The 17,681-nt window shown below is 49.3% G+C and overlaps 2 protein-coding genes across 15 annotated transcripts in view; one reads left to right on the forward strand and one right to left on the reverse strand.

The window, feature by feature from the left end:
• Window positions 1-8,894, forward strand: part of ULK4 (unc-51 like kinase 4) — a 617,184-nt gene extending 608,290 nt beyond the window's left edge. For all 11 annotated transcript variants that reach the window (XM_051852640.2, XM_051852641.2, XM_051852637.2 and 8 more), the window contains 2 exons: window positions 2,961-3,046; window positions 5,099-8,894. In XM_051852640.2, the coding sequence (XP_051708600.2) occupies window positions 2,961-3,046; window positions 5,099-5,162 (150 nt within the window). In that variant the 3' untranslated portion in view covers window positions 5,163-8,894. The remainder of the gene's footprint in view (window positions 1-2,960; window positions 3,047-5,098) is intronic.
• The window catches only part of CTNNB1 (catenin beta 1), a 37,719-nt gene continuing 28,260 nt past the window's right edge, over window positions 8,223-17,681 (reverse strand). For 2 of the 4 annotated variants that reach the window (XM_051852657.2, XM_070050995.1), the window contains exons 8-16: window positions 14,671-14,774; window positions 14,255-14,593; window positions 13,872-14,030; window positions 12,089-12,208; window positions 11,718-11,868; window positions 11,503-11,624; window positions 10,596-10,656; window positions 9,313-9,533; window positions 8,223-8,848 (exon numbers count right to left, since the gene is read on the reverse strand). In XM_051852657.2, coding sequence (XP_051708617.1) covers window positions 9,325-9,533; window positions 10,596-10,656; window positions 11,503-11,624; window positions 11,718-11,868; window positions 12,089-12,208; window positions 13,872-14,030; window positions 14,255-14,593; window positions 14,671-14,774 — 1,265 coding nt within the window. In that variant the 3' untranslated portion in view covers window positions 8,223-8,848; window positions 9,313-9,324. Of the gene's footprint in view, window positions 9,534-10,595; window positions 10,657-11,502; window positions 11,625-11,717; window positions 11,869-12,088; window positions 12,209-13,871; window positions 14,031-14,254; window positions 14,594-14,670; window positions 14,775-17,681 lie in introns of all 4 variants that reach the window. The other 2 variants (XM_051852656.2, XM_070050994.1) reach the window with 2 other exon arrangements.

The following is a 17,681-nucleotide window of genomic DNA, read 5'->3' on the forward strand; positions in this document are numbered from 1 at the left end:
CGTGAGTCTCCCCTTTTCTATCTGGCAAGAGCCTGCCTATGTCCGCAGCCATGCTCCCTCGGGCTGAACACCGGCAAAACAGATGGAGAGAGACATCAGGGCTGCAGGCGCCTGGGGCTGCCTGCTGCTGCTGTCCCCGCAGAATTGCCTAGGGCCTGGGGTGCGCACGGATGGAGGCGAGCAAGTGGGGAAAACCTGGGACATTCATCTCCTCCCCCACTGCTGTGCTGTTTCTCCTGGAGCGCTCCGCCTGCCTCACAACGCTCAGGACTGCGTGGAGGTCTGTCTGGGCTGTCCTGGAGGGAAGGTGGCATGGTGGTTTTGGTCCCGTGTATGCCCCCTACGTGCCCGCTGCGAGTTAGCTGTCAGCGTCCACAAACACCTGTGCTAGCCCTTCTGTTCAGGTTCCAGAGCTGCACGCAGAGGGGAGGAAGGAGGGTATCTTTGGTGTTCTGCGGCTTACCCAGCCCTGGAACCACAGTTGGTGGAATGCAACAATTCTGTTCTCTACTTCACTTGTCCTTATATAAGGGACAGCAGGTGACGTTGTTAATAACAGCCCCGTTGAAAGCAGTCAAGCCGCAGTGTTCTCAGTTAATTCTTTTGGTTTGGTGGATGCCAGCTGCACGTGCAGCCGTTTTGGCCTCTTCCTGGGATCACAGAATTCTCACACTCTGTCTCGGCTCACGCCTCTCGTGTGCCCTCTGGGTGAACGCGGCCAGGTCACTTCTGAGCACTTGTCCGGTGATTCCCTGGGAGCAAACACCCTGGCAGGGCCGGGCAGCCCCCGGGAGGCCCCCCTGTGGCTCACGTGAGCTATGGGAGGCGGTTCTGAGATCAATCAGGTGGGAGTCTTCAATGAAGACCCCTGATGTGGAGGGCATCAGTAGCCTCAGTTTGTTGGACCAGCGGCACTGTCCAGGACCCAGCACTCACGCTGGGGGCCGGGGGTCATTTCAGTACAGGTTGCTGTGCAGCCCCTCTGAGATGCTCATCTTTTGCAGAAACCAGCCCTGGTGGCTGGACTCAGGCACCCCAGGATGGGAAAGGACCTCCAGGGGACTGCAGACCCATTGACGCGTCATTCAGAGGCCATGCTAGGCTCTAATTACCCCCGTGATCTTGCTGTCACCACGAGGGACCCTTTAAGACACGTCCAGCCTCTTCTTGAGCCCTGGAAACCTCATCCAATTTTGGTGGCTGCAACCACCATCGGCTGAGACCACCGTCAGCTGAGTGGGGCCAGCCCAGGTGGGCTCCATGTGGGAGGAGGACCAGGTGAATAGGAGCTCCTGTAGTGGTCCCTTAATGTCACCGAGCCCCCACGACCTCACCTGTAAGACGGGCTACAGGGAGGTGGATGTTTGACCTGCTGATTGAGACAGCTACGTCCCATGTGGGAGTGCCTGGGTTCCATACCCAGCTCCAGCTTCCTGCTAATGTGGACCCTGGAAAGCAATGATGACTCAAGTTGTTGGATTCCTGCCCCCTCCCCAGTGTGGGAGCTGCCAGCCTCACATCCGGGGAGTGAACCACAGAAGGGGCTGGAGTGGGGGTGGAGTTCTCTCCATCCTCCTCCCGTGTCAAATTCATCCATTTTTCAAATACACATGGTAGGGCCCATTTCTATTTTTTTTTTTTTTTTAGGATTTATTTATTTACTTGGAAGAGTTACACAGAGAGAGAAAGAGAGGCAGAAAGAGAGAGAGAGAGAGAGAGAGAGATAGGTAGGTAAGTAGGTAGGTGTCAGTCTTCAATCTGCTGGTTCACTCCCCAGATGGCTGCAACGGCGGGAGCTGTGCCGATCCAAAGCCAGGAGCCAGGAGCTTCTTCTGGGTCTCCCACGTGGGTGCAGGGGCCCAAGGACTTGGGTCACCTTCTACTGCTTTCCCAGGCCATAGCAGAGAGCTGGATCGGAAGTGGAGCTGCTGGAACTCAAACCGGTGCCCATATAGAATGCAGGCACTGCAGGCGGCGGCTTTACCCACTACGCCACAGCGCCAGCCCCTCATTTCTATTTTTAATAATGCTACAGATTTGTCTTACAAACTGAGAGTATGTATGTATGTATGTATTTGAGAGAGACAGAGAGCCCCCCTCCATTGGTTCACTCCCCAAATGCCTACAAAAGCCAGGACTGGACTGTGCTGGAGCTGGGAGCTGCATCCAGATCTCCCATGAGGGCAGCAGGAACCCAGTCACTTGAGCAGTCACCTGTGGCCTTCCAGGGTCTGCAGTAGCAGACAGCTGGAGCCATGGACCCAAGTCCAGACACTCCAGTGTGAAACAAGTGTCTTAACTGCTCGGCTAAACACCTGCCCCTAAACAAGTACTGAAGGTAACAATCGGAATAAAAGTAGGGCATGAATGCTGAATTAAGGGGAGCAGGTCTAACAGGGTCGCGGGTTCCTCCCTGAAGCACCCTCTTCTCTGGCAGCTGGGTAATGCAGCCCCTGGGTGCCCCTTGCAGCCCTGAGAGCTTAGGGTGCAGGCCGCCCACATCTTTCTCCCGGGATAGCAGGGATCCGCAAGGGGACACGTCCTAGGGTTTGACTGTCAGCCTCTCTCGCCAGGCTCCCCAGCCACCCAGAATCGTGGTCCTTCTTCCTGCATGAGCGAGCTGACTGGTTTGGGCTCAGAGACCCAAGGACACATTGCCAGTTACTAGCCCAGCCTGCTAGCTCCCAGCACTGATGATGGAGCTTTGCTCGCCCTAGACAATTCAGGGTTCCAGACCCACAGGAGGCAGCAGCACCTCCTGAACTGCACATCGCAAGCTCCAGTGGATCCCCGTCTTGCCCCACTCCCGAGGGTCCCCGTGTCCTGCTTCTGTCCCTGTGGTCAGCAGTGCCCAGCTCAGGGCACGCTCCCAGGGCACCACGGAGGCCTGACACTCATCCCACGGGGATGAATCGGGGAGAAGGGAGCTGAGCCCTTTCCTCTCCTTCCCTCCCCTGCAGATCACCTCCAGTGAGAAGCACTTGCAGAGTCTGAAGAAGGCGGACAGCCTCCTGCGGGCTCTGGAGCGGCTGGCCCCGACCGGGGGGTGAGTGGGCGCGGGAGCAGGGGCTCCCCCTCCCCCATGCCCCGACTTCCCAATCCCAGCCTCGTTGTCCCCCAAGATCCTCCACCCACTGGGCATCTTCACCGCGGAGGGGAAAGGGCAGGAGTCGACGAGGGAAAGGAAGCTTTGGTCCTGCCGGGGGAGGTAGCATCCCCATCCCAAGGCATCTGAGCAGGTGGAATGGGCGATGACCAGGTGGGCTGCACCCCTGGCCCGTGTGCACCCAGGTCCTCTAGCAGCAGCCCGGCCAGAGGCATCTTCCTCACCGCTGTGTGGAAGCCCCACACACTGGATCTGCAGAGATGACCTTTGGATGCTGAGCCTGTGGGCTCCGGCCAGCCTCCCAGTCCCCAGCCAGCGCGTATAGAACATTCCAGAAGTGAGGTCCATGGACTGTCAACGAAGCATGTGTTTTACACACACACACTGTGAAGGCGGGAGCTGGCCCACGGGCATGCTGATGCTCAGTGGGGTGGGAATGAGACTTACAGGATGAGCTCATCCCACAGTGACATGCACCCCCACACACACACCGCACCCCTAAACGTGAGTTAGGTGCCAGGGGATGGGGCACACCGGGTCTTACATCCTTATGCAAAGTGTTAGTGCCCAGGAGAAATGGCAGGGGAGTGGGAAGAACACTGGCCCCACATACTCACCCTTCTGTAAGCCGGTGCTGTGTGACTGGGCTCACTGCACGTGACAGCAGCACCATTGCCAGCCACTAGCGCGGGCTCAGGCACGCAGGCCCACCCCCTCGCCCCAGCAGGGTCTCCAGAGCCGAGGGAGGTGGGCAGTCCCAGCGCCTGTTGCTCTCCCCACCGTGGGAAGAAGCACCCCCCACATAAGGGGAGCTTGATCTTCACTGGATGTGCAAGGCGTGGAGAGCCTGTTGTTTTCATGACTGCGGGGCTCTGTGGGAGGGGACATTAGCTTGGGCACATAAGGCCCCTTCTGACCTCTCTGTGCCCCCGGGGTGTGTGGCTTGTGACGAGTGGGTGACATCCATCCCCGGAGAACCTGGCCTCGCTGCAGCCACCCTCATAGGCTTGTGCTGGGTTGGGGGGAGGCCCCTGCCTCGGTGGGACTCTCCAGTTAGCAAGGTGCTCAGTGTGGCCAGACGCCAGGACTTAGCACATGCTCGTGCCAAGGCAGCCAGGGAGAGCTGGGCCCTGATTGGGAGCGCACGCATCCACGCGTGGCTGGCTCTGGCCCCAACCCTGGCCACGTGGCAGTGAGACTGCCTCACGCGGGCTGCACCCAAGTGGCCCTGGGTCAGCCTGGAATGCGTGGATGTCACCGTTTTCCATCCAGAGGGTGGCCTGGCTTCCTTTGCCAGCCATCTAGGGCTGCTCTGGCGGGCAGGGTGGGCAGCAGGGCCCCACCAGACTGGCCTGGATTCCGCCCTGGAGCAGGCCGAGTTAAAACTCATTTCCCACATCGCTCAGTGCCTTTGATGCACAGGGCAGAAATGCGGCACTGTCTCCTAGTGTCGCAGCCCCATCCCACTGCCACCCGTGTCCTTCCCATGGCACCCCCACCTCTATTTGTGTGCAGCCCCGAGCTAATTTTAACCTTCAAGAGTCACTGCCCTGTGCCACTCTGCTTCCCTACCAGTTGTTAATGCACAGGTTTCAATGTGCCTAATAGAGTTTTCATGTGAAGCTTCCTTGTTGCATGTCCCCACCTCTGAGAGTACGGCCCCCAGAGCTGCTGGCTGATTGGCAGGGCAACTGGCAACGTGGGGCAGGCAGGGTCAGTGTGCAGAGGTGGCTCGGATAGGGAGCAGCGCATGCTGCCAGAAGCTGCCTCGGTTCTGGGGTTGAGAAGGGCGAGTTCTCCCTGTGCACACCCACCCCCAGGGCTGTGGGGTTCTCGCTCACCCTGGAGCCAGGGATTTCTGCTGCTTCCCAAGATAATGCATGTGGGTGGCAGCTGGGCCACCAGACACCCAGGGACCAATGGAGGCAGCGCCTGTGATGGCAGATAGATACCACCGCCCATTCAAGGTGTTTCTGCTTTGGTTTTCCTCAGCTTGTCTGCCGACAGTGCGGTACCTTCCCTGGCCCTGGAGATCCTGCGTGCCGCTGGGTGCTAGGCAAGCCCGGCTCCCAGACCCACCCGCGCCACATCACTGCTCACTGCTGTATTTGGACCTAATAAAGCCAGCTGCACCTGAACCTGCCGGCTGCAAGTGCTCTCACTACCCTGCGGCCCTTGAAAATGGACTCAGAGCGGACTTCCCCGTTCCCGTGGGGTGCATCTGGGACGGCCAGCCATGCTGCATTCCCATCCCCCCCGTCGTGAGCTCTGCCTGTGCAAACAAGGCAGCCGAGGAAACGCTCCGTGCTGCCGTCTGTGAGCCTCCCCTCTTGTCCTGGGGGAAGATTTGAAAGGCAGGACCAGGCAGGAAGGCTCCCCCAGTTGCAGCTCTGGAGCCAGCTGCCGGAAGCTCCTTTGAGCCTCTTGTACGTCCCACCCCACCCCCCCACCCCCCCATCCCCAGACTTCAGTGTCCTTGTGGAGGAAGAGGGTCCTCGTCAATCTCAGGAAGGTGGGCCCGAGTTCCCGGGGGGAGGGGATGAGCAGGCTCACCCAGCAGAGGGCTTGCCCTGCCCTTGCAGCTGGCTCCTGACCACCAGTTCCCCGACACCCCCCTCCCCCGGATTCTGGCAGTGGCAAGGGGCCCAGGCCTAGGCCCCAATTTGTCCCATCCTTGCCTCCATTCCCGCGCCTCAGCTGAGCCGCTCCAGGAATGCAGGATGTCTCTCAAGTTCAGAGGTAGGAGGCAGCCCAGCGCACCTGACCAGAGCTGGGCACCACCTGCAGTGGACCTCACAGTCCTGCCCCCTGCATCGTCTCACTTCGTCCACACCACCTCCAGGTGGCCTCAGGCGGACTGGAACTGGGTCTCCCCTGCCTCTGCTTGAATACAGAACTATCCAAGGCAGCAGAAGCCCTGACACAGGCAGGGCTGGGAGGAGGAATAGTGGGGACCCTTGGGGGAGCTGGAGGTGGGCGTAGGGCAGGGGCCAGGCGAGCCCGAGCTTCTGAGGCTTTGGCCCCAGCATTTTGGGCAGAGGGGTGGGGAGCCTGGGCGCAAGCAGCTGTGACCTTGGACAAGGATCCTTTAACAGGCTTGATGTCGAGGTGACGGGGCGGACACACAGATCTTGCAGAGGTGGTCTGGTAAAGGCACGCACACACGCAGGTGGGCTCTGCTGCTCCTTTATGGGCGCGCAGACTTGCAAGACCATTCTGCATCAGAGCCAGGGGCACTGTGAGGGAGGCTGGTGTTCTGTTGGCAGCAGTGCTGCACGGAGTGGCCCTGGGACAAATACCGGGGGTAGTGCCACCCCCACTGTCACAGTGGCTCTGCCAACCTTTTCTAAGATGGAAATTCAGGAGAATTTACAGGTTTCATGGATAATGCCAAACCTACCTTGCAAATACATGGGGTCCCAATCTCTCGAGAGAGTGGAGTGTGTCCTTTGCACTGTTCATCTGTCTGCCCACCCCTCACAAGTGGCAGGGACTCCATGTAGGAAGCTGCCAGACCTGTGCAGTCACTTCGGAATTGCAGTTAAGATTCTCAACCGAAAACAAAACTGCAGATCAGTGTTGGAGGCTTTGCTTTGTAACAGCGTAATTCAAAGCTTGTTTTATTATAGCAATCAAAATTACTTACAGAGCATACTTATCTTAAAACCTTTCGCTGTCAAGGATTCAAATAATCCAATCAATAGTCTGTCTAGAACATCAGCCTACAACCATCTGACTGCTCACTGCCACGGGACCAGTCTTGTTCTCCCAACGACAGCATAGCTGCTAGGAAACTGCCCCAGCACCCCTACCAGTTCAGCACTTCCCGCGCCCTGCCCTATCTGCGTTCCCTTGGCAGGTAACCACTATTCTGACTTTGGCAGCTATCCCTTCCTTTGCTTTAAGTGCTTTTCCTCTGTTTTTGGATGAATGAAGTCCCACAGCATGCATGTGTGACTCCTGTGCCCTGCTGTACCCCCCACCCACGCTACTATGTGAACCTTTTTATTGCACTATTTCTCATGGAAGCCATAGGCTTCTGGGGTGGGTGTGCTGCTACTGTGACCTACGTGATGGAGCCTGAAAGCAAGTCAGTGATACTGGTATTTCCTTGGGCACACACACCTTCTACATTAATTTGTTCCAATGGCTACTTAATCATCCCATACTTTTTCAAGAAAGTGCATTTTCCACATTGATGCCACTTCTACCTCTGAGGTATCTTTAAATGATCCTACCATTAGCCCTACAGTTTGGCTTCAGAGCTGCTACAGCAAGTCTGTTGTCTGCACTGTTCTTAAGTGCCTGCATCCCCCTGGGTGCTTGTCCGTACAGTCCAGAACTACCTTGCTGAACTGGATTAATTTCCTTGTTACATTGGACAAATCTCTAAAGATGCTTTCTGGTTTAGAACAAACCTGTAACTGAACCATCCTGCCAAGGTTCTTCCTGTTCAGAGTTAAACTTGCTGCGTGAACCTACCAGCAGCACTCAGTATCCTTGCAATACTGGCTGGTTGGTTGTCGTGTATAAGGAAAAAGCTTTCAAAAAGCAACTTCATGTGTTCATCCAACTGCTACCACCTTGATAAAAACAGTCGGTCAGAAATAGCTTTCCCTCCACACAAAACACTCTTGCTTTTATAGACCAAAACACAAGTCTTAACAGGTCTGCGCTGAGAGATGAACAAAGTCTGTCAGACCTACCACCAGGATGACGGGATCATCTGGCAGAGAGTGGGAGGATGGCCCGTCCTGTGGATGTTCAGATAAGTCTGCTTAATTAGCAGTTCAAAGTGGAGCTGCAGGAATTCCCCTCCAAATGAGTCACCCCTGTGTGGAGGTGCTTACAGCCCCAAGCCCAGGTCGGTAGTGTTTCCTTTTTACCTACAGGCATACTCTGTGCAGGGAGGCCTCCTGGCTTTCAGTTTTGCTGTTTCTTGTAGCTCAATGTAGCCCCAAAGGCTTCTGGTCACCCGGACGAGACTGAGGCCAGGCTGGAAGGGTCCTGGCCCAAGGCTCCTGGCCCACAGCTCTCCTCCAAGACCCTAACTGCAGGAAGATGGATATTGTTACCCTCATCACTGAGTGACAAGAAGAAAACAAAGTGACACCACTGAATGAATTAAAAGTTTAATTCTGAACCCTTTTTATAACCTCATGTTTTTCTTGAAGCATCATATCACAGCAGGTTACAACAACTTTGGGATAAAAGGCAACTGGTAAACTGTCCAAAACAAGGTTCCAAGTAACACCTCTTACTGATGTACCCTTCCCATACATATCCCAAATAAAGTTTTTGATCAAAAACATGAAATAGATCCACCTGCTTATTTTAAGCATATTAAAAAGGAAACTAATTGGACCATTTCTATTTGTCTATTTTATACAAAAAGGCTACACAATGTTACACTTTATTCAGATTACAATTAGAGTGATTATGAATTAGTGTTCTACACCATTACTCAATTCTTAAAAATTAGAAATCGCTGTAGCAGTATCCACTATAACTTAACACTACAAGACTTAAAAAACTAACAGTTACTGCAAAAAAAGAAAAAAAAGAAAAAAGGAAAAGAAAAATTAAAAGAGCTACTTCAAAGCAAGCAAAGTCAGTACCATTACAGATTAAAAAAAAAATTTAACAAGCAAGGCTAGGGTTTGATAAATTCCATCTTGTGATCCATTCTTGTGCATTCTTCACTTCTTGAGTCACTCCCAAAATCCATTTGTATTGTTACTCCTCGACCAAAAAGGACCAGAACAAAAAGTTTACTTCAATTGTTCCCATAGGAAACTCAGCTTGGTTAGTGTGTCAGGCACTTTCTGAGATACCAGCCCACCCCTCGAGCCCTCTCAGCACTCTACAGGCCAATCACATTGCAAGTTCAGACAATATAGCTGTATAAAGAGAGAAAGGCTGCTATTAATGTTTAAAACAGCAAATGTTACTCATTTGAGTATTAAGTTGCAAAAGCTGTGGCAAAAAACATTAAAGTTAATAACTTCCACACATGATCACGTAACAACCAGAAATCTGAGAACATTCCGATGTTCCAAGACGTCTCCTTTCAAAGTATATATCTGTTTTTGTGGGTGATTTACAAATAGGCCTAAACCACTCCCACCCTACCAACCAAGTCTTTCTGAAGTTCTGTAGGCAGAGTAAAAGTATTTTACCCAAACTGGCTTTTTAAAACTTCTTACCTAAAGGACGATTTACAGGTCAGTATCAAACCAGGCCAGCTGATTGCTGTCACCTGGAGGCAGCCCCTCCATGAGGTCCTGAGCGTGCCCCAGGTCTGGCAGCCCATCAACTGGGTAGTCAGCACCGGGGTGGTGGCCACCCATCTCATGCTCCATCATGGGGTCCATACCCAAGGCATCCTGGCCGTATCCACCAGAGTGAAAGGAACGGTAACTGGGATCTGGAAGAGGCAGGGACAGCAGACAGGAGGTAAACGTACAGGTGAGGGCATCTGAAGTGTGGCAGCCAACTTGTCTGGCTCCAGCTTCTCGTTCCCTTCAGCCAACTAACTGCTCAGTGCCAGGCTCGCAACAGCCAGGCCACCCGGGGACCACACCAGCAGCAGGTTCCAGTTGCATCATGGTGCATTTACCCCGGCAGAGCTAAGGTTCCCGAGGAACAGAAGCGGCAATCTACGCTGTAACCACCAAGGGGTGGGGAATCTTTCTCTGCCAAGAGCCATTTGGATATTTATAGCATCAGTCACAGGACATAAAAATTATCAGCCTAAAAAGTAGCCGGCTATGGATCTATAGAATTTTGAGTCCCACCTGCCACTGCCTTGGCAGGGCTAGCCAAATAATTTCACGGGCTGCATACAGCCCAGGATGGTCTCCAGTCCTGAGGCCTAGGCTTGGAGGTATCACAGGGAGCAGATCAAGAGAAGCCAAATGGGGTCTATCTTTGGAAAAGTACAAGTGACACCCACAAAAGTACTGAGAAAACAGTCCGATACAACATGTTAAGAACTGCCACTTATGGGCTTCGGTGGTTTAGTCATCATTAACACCAAATCAGATTACACTTGTAAATTCAAGATGGCCATAGCTACTGGGGGTCTACACTCTCCTTCACCTTCATCACTCACATTTTGAATTAGCTTGTTACCTGGGTTTCCTGAATAGTAAACCCAGAGCTAAACTTAGTGAGATGGAGTTTCTTCATTCTTTCACTTCCCTAGGTGGGCTGAAGACAAAGTTATTAAGGATTCTCTGGAAAGAGAAGAGCAAGCCTGACATTTGCTGGTGTGGTCTGATCCAGCTGTTTGCTGTGTGTGTGGCTCAGAATTCCCTATGATCCTTTAAAAATACTACTGCTGACTCTGGAGTTTAAGAACTGCCTTTAATTGCAGCCACTATTTTCCTGCCAACACTGGTTTCCCAGATGAGCACACGGGCTCTTTTGATAAAGCTGTGGAACTTCAGCTTGATCTGGAGTTAATTGAGAAATATGAGACACATACCATCCTGGCGATATCCAAGGGGTTCTCCCTGGGCGCCAATATCAAGTCCAAGGTCAGCAGTCTGAATAGGAACGAGGCAAGGACGAATACAAAGAAATATTTTAAAAATACTTAGAAAATGGAATTCCTTCCAAACTTCACCTCACAGAGATACATTTCATCTGTGCACATAGTTCATAAGCACCTACAATACACCAGGCACTGTACGAGCAGCTAGTAAACCAAACAGGCAAGAGCACTGGCCTACAGCAGGAGCTGCTGCAGGACAGGATGTACTCTATTCAAGATTTTTAGCCTGAACAGTTGGAAGGGCAAAGCCGCCATTAGCCAAGACAAAAACAAGTCTGGGGAAGGGAGTGGGTGGGGAAAGTTAAGGATCAAGTTGGAACATGCTAGTAAGATGCTTATTAAAACCCTAAGACATTACATTCACTGTTTGGCACTTTGCACGTTTTCAATTTAATAGTATCTCTTTCTAGTCCTTCAACAAATAGAGTATAATCTAGCACATGACCAGGTCCTGTAATCACTATAGAATGGGTAGAACAAACTTTCAATGCTGTGCTCATTTTATTAGAAATGAATATTTCCAAGACCATCTGTACTGAAGTCAAGTGCTAACGACAATGTATGTAGTTACTTATCCATAAATTGACAAACTATTGACTGAACTTTTTACACTCTTCTGAAAAAAATCTTTATAACTTTCTTAGCAATTCTAATGTAATGCAGCACAACTGGTTTGTAATGATTCCTAAAACCTGCAGGTCTCCCCAGAGCAGTTGCTGAATAGCATAAAAATAAGGAAAACTCCCATGCCAGTGTCTGTGCACTGAGTTACGGGAAAGAGCAAGCTGCCTTCCCTGCTCTACAGGCTCCAGTTCCACGTGCGGACACAGCTGCCCACCTCATTCCAAGCCATTGGCTCTGTTCTGAAGAGAGAACTGGTCAGCTCCACCGAAAGCCTCTTCTTATAATCCTGTGGCTTGTCCTCAGACATTCGGAACAAAACCGCAGCGGCGTACGTGGCTGGGAAAGGACAGAAACAAAAGGTCCTTAAGGAACAGGTGAGACTTCACCATACACGACAGCCACCACAGCCCTGGTTCTTTTTCTACTCACCAACACCTTCATTCCTAGAGTGAAGCAATTCTGTCAAAGGCGCTGTGGCTCCCTCCGCTTCAATCGCTTCTGCAGCCTCCTTGTCCTGAGCAAGTTCACAGAGGACCCCTGCAGCTACTCTTTGGATATTTTCAATGGGAGAATAGAGCAGCTAAAGAGAAAACACAAAACCTAATGAAAACCCAGAGTTAAAACACAGGCTATAGTCCCAATGTTTTCCTTTCTACTGACCAAAAAAATGGGTGTGTGAGGGGGCAATTTTCATAAAATTAAATGTTAGTTCCCCTATCTTTCTGGTCCCTAATTTTCTGAAACACAATGAAATTTTAGACATGTAAAATCTAGAACACCTCATTTAAAAATCAACATACCTGCACAAATAGTGGAATGGTATTTAGTCCTCTGATTACAATTCGGTTATGAACATCCCGAGCTAGGATGTGAAGGGCTCCCGTACAACCTTCCACTATTTCTTCCATGCGGACTCCCTCCTACCAGAAGAAACATGGTTAACCAACAGGACAGTCTTCTCTTTAAAGTCTGTAAATGGTTCTGAGCAGCAATTACTAGACTACAGTTGCCCAAAGCTCCCCGTAATTTTTGGTTAGTGCAGGAATAAAGGAGGATTCCCATTCACCTGAATGTCACCAAAAGGAGGCTTCCTAGTGGCACTACTGGTAAGCAACACCCCTCTGTGATACGCAAAGTATAGTCGGCCTTGTATCCTTGGGTTCCAAATCCACATTCAATCAACTACAGACCAAAACTATTAAAAGGAAAAAAACCTGCATCTACGGTGAACTATTTAGACTTTATTGTTTAGGGAATTATAAAGAGAACAAAGTATAACAATGATTTATACTATACTGATAATATAAGGAATCTGGAGATGACTTCAAATATATAGGAGGACATGCATTACTTGAGCATCTGTGGGTTTTGGTATCCAGAGAGGGTCCTGGAACCAATCTCCTTCAGATACTAAGGGCTAACTGTACAATTCCCATGGACCTCTGAATCCCAAAGTAACTTTCTTACAAAAGGGCACTGATCATTTTGACTAAAAAGTATATAAACAGAGAAGATACGTGGATGGGAAGTGATGTTCAAACTATGTTTTTACGGCATGTGCCCCTTCTAGTCCTGTATGTTTACATGTATTTGGTGAACAAAGTTTCATCACAAGAAACCCTACTCTGCAGGCGATTCTCCTACGGCCATTCAACAGATAGCCTGGATGTGAAGAAGGATGTTAGCTTCTACAAATGAAGTACCATCTGCTTCCTGTTTGAGTGGTTTTTCTTTCCGTTATCATTCTAATACTTTTAGTGGCGTTTTAAAAATAGAAACTTGACTTTTCGTGAGGACACAAAATCTCTGAGATTCAAAAAACCAGACAAGATATTCTTTGGCATTCTATTAAGGCACTCTATGGAGATGGGCTAACACCAAAAGCAGTGAACAGAAAGCCAAAGCCGGAGTGCAAATGAGTGCACACGCACACAGACCTACTGGCAAAATGGGATTATCAAACTCTGTCCTGGTAAGGTCCATGTTTCTTATTTAAAGGAGCCTAATTAGAGAAAACTTTTAAAAGGTTTGAGTCTTTAAAAAAATGTCTAAAAGGTGAGAAGTGTCCTTGTTTAACTACATGTGTAGTATGTGTTTTAATAGTCAACATCACAGCTTTAGGCTAAAAATATTATGGATCAAGACTGCATAAATGCTACTACTTATTTTGAATTCAGTATTACAGTTTTAAGTTCATGAAAACAGTTGTTAAAACTCTCATGGAAGAGAGAGTAAAAAGGCCTGTCAAATACTTTGGTGCAAAACTCAGCTTATAGTGGGGGATAAGAAACTCTTCCATCAGAGAGACTTCTATTCACAGTATGACTCAACTAGTACACTTCCTTCCTGAAGAGGTGAGCCTGTGTTGGGTGAGTACCAGTACTTCCAAACTCAAAGGCTGATCATGCATAGCACATGCCTAAGCAGCATCAGTGAGGTCCACAGGATCTCTGCTCCCACACAACACTGTCAGGTTTTTTAGCCATTCACACTCCTCTCAAGAAGGGCACTGGCAGAGCCAATAAGCCATGTAGCTCAGGATCCTCTGGACTTAGCTGGCCCTTTCTACCAAGATTCACCTACCACAAACTGCTGCTGTGTTCCACCCATGGATGTGCGACGCTGGGTATCCTGATGTGCACGAACCAGCAACTGAACTAGGCGTGGAATGGCACCCTGCTCACGCAATGGTGCATGATTGGCTGGACAAAGGGCAAGATTTCGAATCAATCCAACAGTAGCCTGCAGGTAAGAAAAATACAACTCAACACAATCATTTTCTTACCCGAAGTTTCCCACCACACTAAATCTATACGCCAACACTTCAGAATCCTACCTGTCCCCAGCCACATTTATTACTAAGAAATGTAATTCCTATTTATCAACCCCTTGGCGTAGATATCCATCCTATAGTTAGAGGCAGGTCATTTCCAGTTCAGCAGCATTCTACCTTGTTGATGTTTTACCTTTATCAGAGGCCAGTGGGATGGCGGGTGCAGGAGCTTCACCACAACTGGCAGTCCATAGTGAAGGCGAACAGCATTCTGGGCCATCTCCGCTTCCTGGTGTCGGCTGGTCAGATGACGGAGAGCACAGATGGCAGGCTCCGTGATGTCCTCCCTGTCCCCAGCACGAAGGACGGTGCGCACAAGAGCCTCTATACCACCCACTTGGCACACCATCATCTTGTTCTTATAATTATTGCAAGTGAGGTTAGAAAGAATTCCGGCTGCACAGGTGACCACATTTATATCATCTGAACCCAGAAGCTGAACAAGAGTCCCAAGAAGCCCTTCCATCCCCTCCTGTGGAGATAAAAACAGAGGCTTGGTACACATTCCCTTTGATTTCATCACAAAAGCACAGTTTCCTTAGGATTTACCTGTTTAGTTGCAGCATCTGAAAGATTCCTAAGAGTCCAAAGACAGTTCTGAACGAGACGTTGACTAGGATCGGTCAGGTGAAGTCCTAAGGCTTGCATTCCTCCTGGACAATTACAAAGCAGATACGGCAGTGGCTAGTAGGCTCAACATCCCCATCAGTCCTAAACACCCTCTGTAGTCCCTCCCTGAGTGTTTATATCCGGTCCCTTTCTATTCCACTTTATTTCATTAGTGACATTCTGTCAAACAGCTACTGTTCCCTTCCTCTCTGGGAAAAAGCCTTTATGATCTTACAGTACTCTTATCAATGACTTCTTTTGTTCTAATCATTTCAAAAATACAGATTGAGTAACCAAGCCCTGTTCTGAGATGAACAGACATCAATGACTATGTTGAGGGAAACAGACAATAACAACATTTAATAAATTAAAAGCATACTGTCAGATGGTATTAAGTGCTAACAGGTCAACAGTTAAAAGTTTACATAGGGTAATTAGGTCACACACCTGAGCAAAAACCTTAAGGAAGAACCATCCAAAAAATGCTGGAACACTTCTTGCCCAGGGACTATGTAAGGCACTGATTCCAAAACATATATCCCTCACCCTCGCAAAGGGTCACACTTCCCATCATGGAGGAGCCTTAGTGAGGGACCCTCTGGTCAAGAGTATCAATGGAAGCCCAATCCCCTCCTGTAAGCTTTTAACTCGGCCCAACTCAAACCATTTGTGAATGCAACAATAGACTGCCACTCCTTGTTCATCCTGCAAGTCTATTTCCTCCCACTTCCTGTAATTCTCAAGATACCCTGCACACTTTTTCCCTTTATAGCATTTATGACAACTGCCTTCCATAGACGACAAAGACCATATCTACCAACTTCTTTACCTATAGGAGCTCCACATACTAATTTAGTGACCTGTGTAAGATTAAGACCCAACACAGTACCTGACTACTCTCTCTCCTCACTGTGTGTGTCCACACACACACACACACACACACACACACAGTGCTTTTTAACCCCAGCTGCTCATCAACACACCTGCATTATGACTCAGCAGGTCAGGGTAACAACTGGTAGGCAGGCGACTTTAGGGCTCTTCTCCCTCCCACCCCGGCTGCCCTCACCCTGATCCGTGACAAGGGAAACTTCTGGCATAATGATCTTTCAATCATTTTGAAAATAACAGCTCCTTAAATTATATTGTATAAAGATTACCAACCCCTTTTATGAGTTCTCTTTATCATCACAATACCCAAGTTCTCTTTGCTGCAAATAACGTTTGGTTGCTACTTTGGAACCTGAAGTGATTCTTTGAGAAGAATCTATGATTCTTTTACAAGTCTCACACTTTTGTGCATTACTATGTTTCTAAAACCCAACTATTTTATTACCAAAGGCCTAGAGAACATTCAGTATTCTGGTCTTCTTGCTTTTGGTCAAACAATGTACACAATGCTAGTGTTCATTTTCCAAACGTAACTCTGTAATGCTACGTCACTGTTCAACAACCATCAAAAGCTTCTCATAAGGATCCAATTCTTTGTCTAAGTTTGAGGAACCCCTTTGAATTTGGACCCCACTACACAGTGCTCCAAATTAAGTGTTCTACACTTACAGTTCCAGAGCTGGAATAAAGCAACAAAATGCAAGAGGAAGTAGATTACAAAGCCCACAAAGTCCTACATGGTATGGCCCTGCCTCGCTCATCAACCTCATCCTGAGTTTCTCACCCCACTACTATGTTTTATTTACATGGCATACGGTCTCTTCAGCACCTCCAACTCCACCATCTCTTTCCTACCTCCAGGCACAAACCATGTGATGTTTCTTTTCTCTACTTGGAAAGCACTTGACTCTGTTTCCATGTAGACCACAGACAGGCTCTTCCTCCTGTCCATTTTAATATCTCCTTCTCAGGGAAGCCCCTTTCCATCTAATTAATTAGCGAGCTTCCCTCCCCATTAAAACTGTCAGCACCAGTTGCTGTTCATTTGTCTTGCAACATTCATTCCAACTTTGAATCACATATTTTTGCATACAGTAGGCAAAGGGACCGACAGTATCTGTTGTTTCTTTGGCGTATATCCTGTACCTAACTGCACTGCTTGAATTACATGCTGAATATTTTCTGAATAAACAAACATCAGAGAAAGCTAGGAGATTTAAGGCTGGCACTGTGGGATAGTGGGCTAGGCCTCTCTGGCATCCCTTATGAGCACTGGTTCAAGTCCCAGCTGCCCCTCTTGAGATCCAGCTCCCAACTAATGTGCCCAAACAGTGGAAGATAGCCCAGGCCTGTGTGGCAGAGCTGTTAAGAAGCCCCTGGCTCCCTGCTTCGGATCGGCCCAGCTCCAGCTGTTGTGGCCATTTGGGGAATGAACCAGCGGATGGAAGACCTCTCTGTCTTTCCACCTCTGTCTGTAACTCTACCTCTCAAATAAATAAATAAAATACATAAAAAAAAAAAAAAGAAAAACCCTAGGGAATTTTCTTAAAGTGAAGATCCCCAAAGTTTTTATTAGTTTATTTGTAAGGTAGTATAACAGAGCAAGAGCACTTCCATGCACTGATCCATTCCCCAAATGCACCAGGACTGGGCCAATCCAAAGCCGGAAGCCCAGAAATCCATCTAGGTCTCCCACATGCGTGGCAGTGATCCATATACTGGAGACATCACCTTCTGCCTCCACGTGTGTACATTAGCTACCCTGGGAAATCATAATCTACTTCTCTCCCTTAAATTCAGAAAGAAAATCACTCTCAACAAGTTGGAAAAAACAGGGGTCACCAACCCTACACTTTGCCCCTAACGTTTTCTTCTATTAAGTTCCTTCACATCTTTCCTCCTCACCAGTTTCGGTTTGAACTACATGGCTGATGATTCTGGGTTACTGAAAGGGGACAGGATGTGATGTGGCTAAAGAGTAACTTTATCCTCATGACCAAAAAGAAAAAAGACTCAGGTGCAAACCATAGACCACCAAAATCCACACAATATAAACTACT

The sequence above is a fragment of the Oryctolagus cuniculus genome, chromosome 10 (genome assembly GCF_964237555.1).
Source record: "Oryctolagus cuniculus chromosome 10, mOryCun1.1, whole genome shotgun sequence".
In the NCBI taxonomy this organism is placed as follows: domain Eukaryota; kingdom Metazoa; phylum Chordata; class Mammalia; order Lagomorpha; family Leporidae; genus Oryctolagus; species Oryctolagus cuniculus.